General features: G+C 64.5%; 1 gene segment (V, D, J or C); it reads left to right on the forward strand.

The window, feature by feature from the left end:
* Nucleotides 1-8: 8 nt before the first annotated feature.
* Nucleotides 9-2,334, forward strand: part of LOC103072012 (Ig gamma-1 chain C region-like) — a gene marked incomplete at its 5' end in the record, with an annotated part of 5,712 nt that continues 3,386 nt past the window's right edge. The window contains 4 exon segments of the C gene segment in view: nt 9-342; nt 427-747; nt 981-1,172; nt 1,262-1,374. Coding sequence covers nt 9-342; nt 427-747; nt 981-1,172; nt 1,262-1,374 — 960 coding nt within the window.

A 2,334-nucleotide genomic window follows, 5' to 3' on the forward strand; every position in this document is an offset into this window, starting at 1 on the left:
CTCCCCGACCAGCCCCTGAGCTCCCAGGAGGACCGTCCGTCTTCATCTTCCCCCCGAAACCCAGGGACATCCTCACAATATCCCAAACACCCGAGGTCACATGCGTTGTGGTTGACGTGAGCCATGAGGACCCCGATGTCCAGTTCTCCTGGTACGTGGATGATGTAGAGTTGCGAACGGCCAAGACGAAGCCAAAGGAGGAGCAGTTCAACAGCACCTACCGTGTGGTCAGCGCCCTGCCCATCCAGCACCAGGACTGGCTGAAGGGGAAGGTGTTCACGTGCAAGGTCAACAACAAAGGCCTCCCGGCCCCCATCGTGAGGACCATCTCCAAGGCCAAAGGTGGGCCCGGTGGACGGGCGCAGGAGGGTCCCTGGGCGCCAAGAGCAGTGAGCTTCATGCTAACAGCCATTCCTCTCCGCACAGGGCAGCCCCGGGAGCCGCAGGTGTACGTACTGGCCCCAGCGCGGGAAGAGCTGGCCAAGAGCTCGGTCAGCGTAACCTGCATGGTCATCGCCTTCTACCCGGCCGACATCGACGTGGGGTGGCACAGAAACGGGCAGCCGGAGCCAGAGGGCAACTACGGCACGACCCCGGCCCAGCTGGACGCCGACGGCTCCTTCTTCCTGTACAGCAGGCTCAGGGTGGACAAGAGGAGCTGGCAGCGCGGAGACACCTACACGTGTGTAGTGTTGCACGAGGCGCTACACAACCACAACTCGCAGAAGTCCATCACCCAGTCTTCGGGTAAATGAGCCACACGGCGTTGCTGCCCAGCGAGCCCTCCCTCCCCTTGGGCTCTCAGGGTCCAGCGAGGACTCCTGAGCCCCAGCCCTGTGTACACTCCTCCCGGGCGCCATGAAATAAAGCGCCCAGCGCCGCCCTGGGACCCCGCAATGCTGTCATGGTTCTTTCCGAGCAGAGCCCTGGGGCACGCCGGGCCTGCATGGGGCAGGGGCGGGCCCGGCTCTGGGTCACAGTTTGTCACCACCAGTGCGGGCGAGCTGACCCCCTCAGGGCCGGACCCAGCGTGTGCGGGTCTGCGCAGGCCGCTTGGGGGCTGCCCGAGGCCGGGGAGGGCCTCTCCCGGAGGGGACAGCTGCTCCGGCCGCCCTCCACCCAGCAGCTGCTGGGGCTGGAGTGTGTGCCCGGGACGGGAGACCCTCAGGAGAGTGAGTGCCCACTTCCTCCTGCCCCTGTTCCAGCCCAATCAGTGGGACACTGGCCGTCCTTGTCCCCACGTTCCTGTCCCCGGCTCCAGAGTCCGCGTGCCGGCTCTCCGCCCTCACGGGGGCCACACACGGCCCGGGGTTGGGGGACGGCCCGGCTGCACTGTCAGGCACGGGAGGTCAGGACCGCCCCGCCTCAGGCCAGGTGGATCTGCCCTGCTTGTCCCTGCCAGGGGCAGGCCTGTGCACTCGTGGGGACACTCATCCCTGTGCCCACAAGGGGCAGAGGCAAGCGGCCCTGAGTGCCCGGGGGGGGACCCTCCAGACGCACCCATGGACACTGAGCCCAGAGCCATTGAAAACAAGCCCCGCACTGAGCCACACCAGCCGGCACACCACCACCTTCATCCACACGCACTCACCTGCCCACGTACACGCGTGTGCAGTGCGCCCATCACAACACCCACACGCGTGCACACTCGCGGGCCTTGCACACGGGCCCTCCCACAGGGCAGCCGCACAGACGCACACCCGACCACAGAGCTGGGTCTCATGAGCCCTCACCGTAGACCCCAGGCTGGTCCCCACCCTCCAACGCCCATGGGACAGAGACCAGCACTGTCCTGCCCCTTCCCTGGACCAGGGCCCACAGCCCACGCACGCTGCTGACACTCCCACCCTCCAGGTCTGGCCCCCAGCGGGAGAGGCGGCCGGGGCCTGAGCCACTGTCCTGCAGGGGGTCCGGGCACCCTCCCCGCAAGGGCCCCAGCTCAGCGCACAGCACCGGGGAGGGAGCAGGACCCACTGGCAAGGCCGATTTCGCAATAATAATCAGAAGAAACTTACAAATTACTAGATATTAAAATTATTATTAAACTGTAATAAATAAACAGTTGTTACTGAGACATAAATTGATCAATAGCAAAGAGCAGATCCACACAAACATAAAAACATAGGGGATTTAAAGAATTATAAGGGCCGGGCTTCCCTGGTGGCGCAGTGCTTGAGAGTCCGCCTGCCGATGCAGGAGACGCGGGTTCGTGCCCCGTTTCGGGAAGATCCCACATGCCGCGGAGCGGCTGGGCCCGTGAGCCATGGCCACTGAGCCTGCGCGTCCGGAGCCTGTGCTCCGCAAATGGGAGAGGCCACGACAGTGAGAGGCCTG

The sequence above is a fragment of the Lipotes vexillifer genome, unplaced genomic scaffold (genome assembly GCF_000442215.2).
Source record: "Lipotes vexillifer unplaced genomic scaffold, Lipotes_vexillifer_v1.1 scaffold3102, whole genome shotgun sequence".
NCBI lineage: Eukaryota > Metazoa > Chordata > Mammalia > Artiodactyla > Lipotidae > Lipotes > Lipotes vexillifer.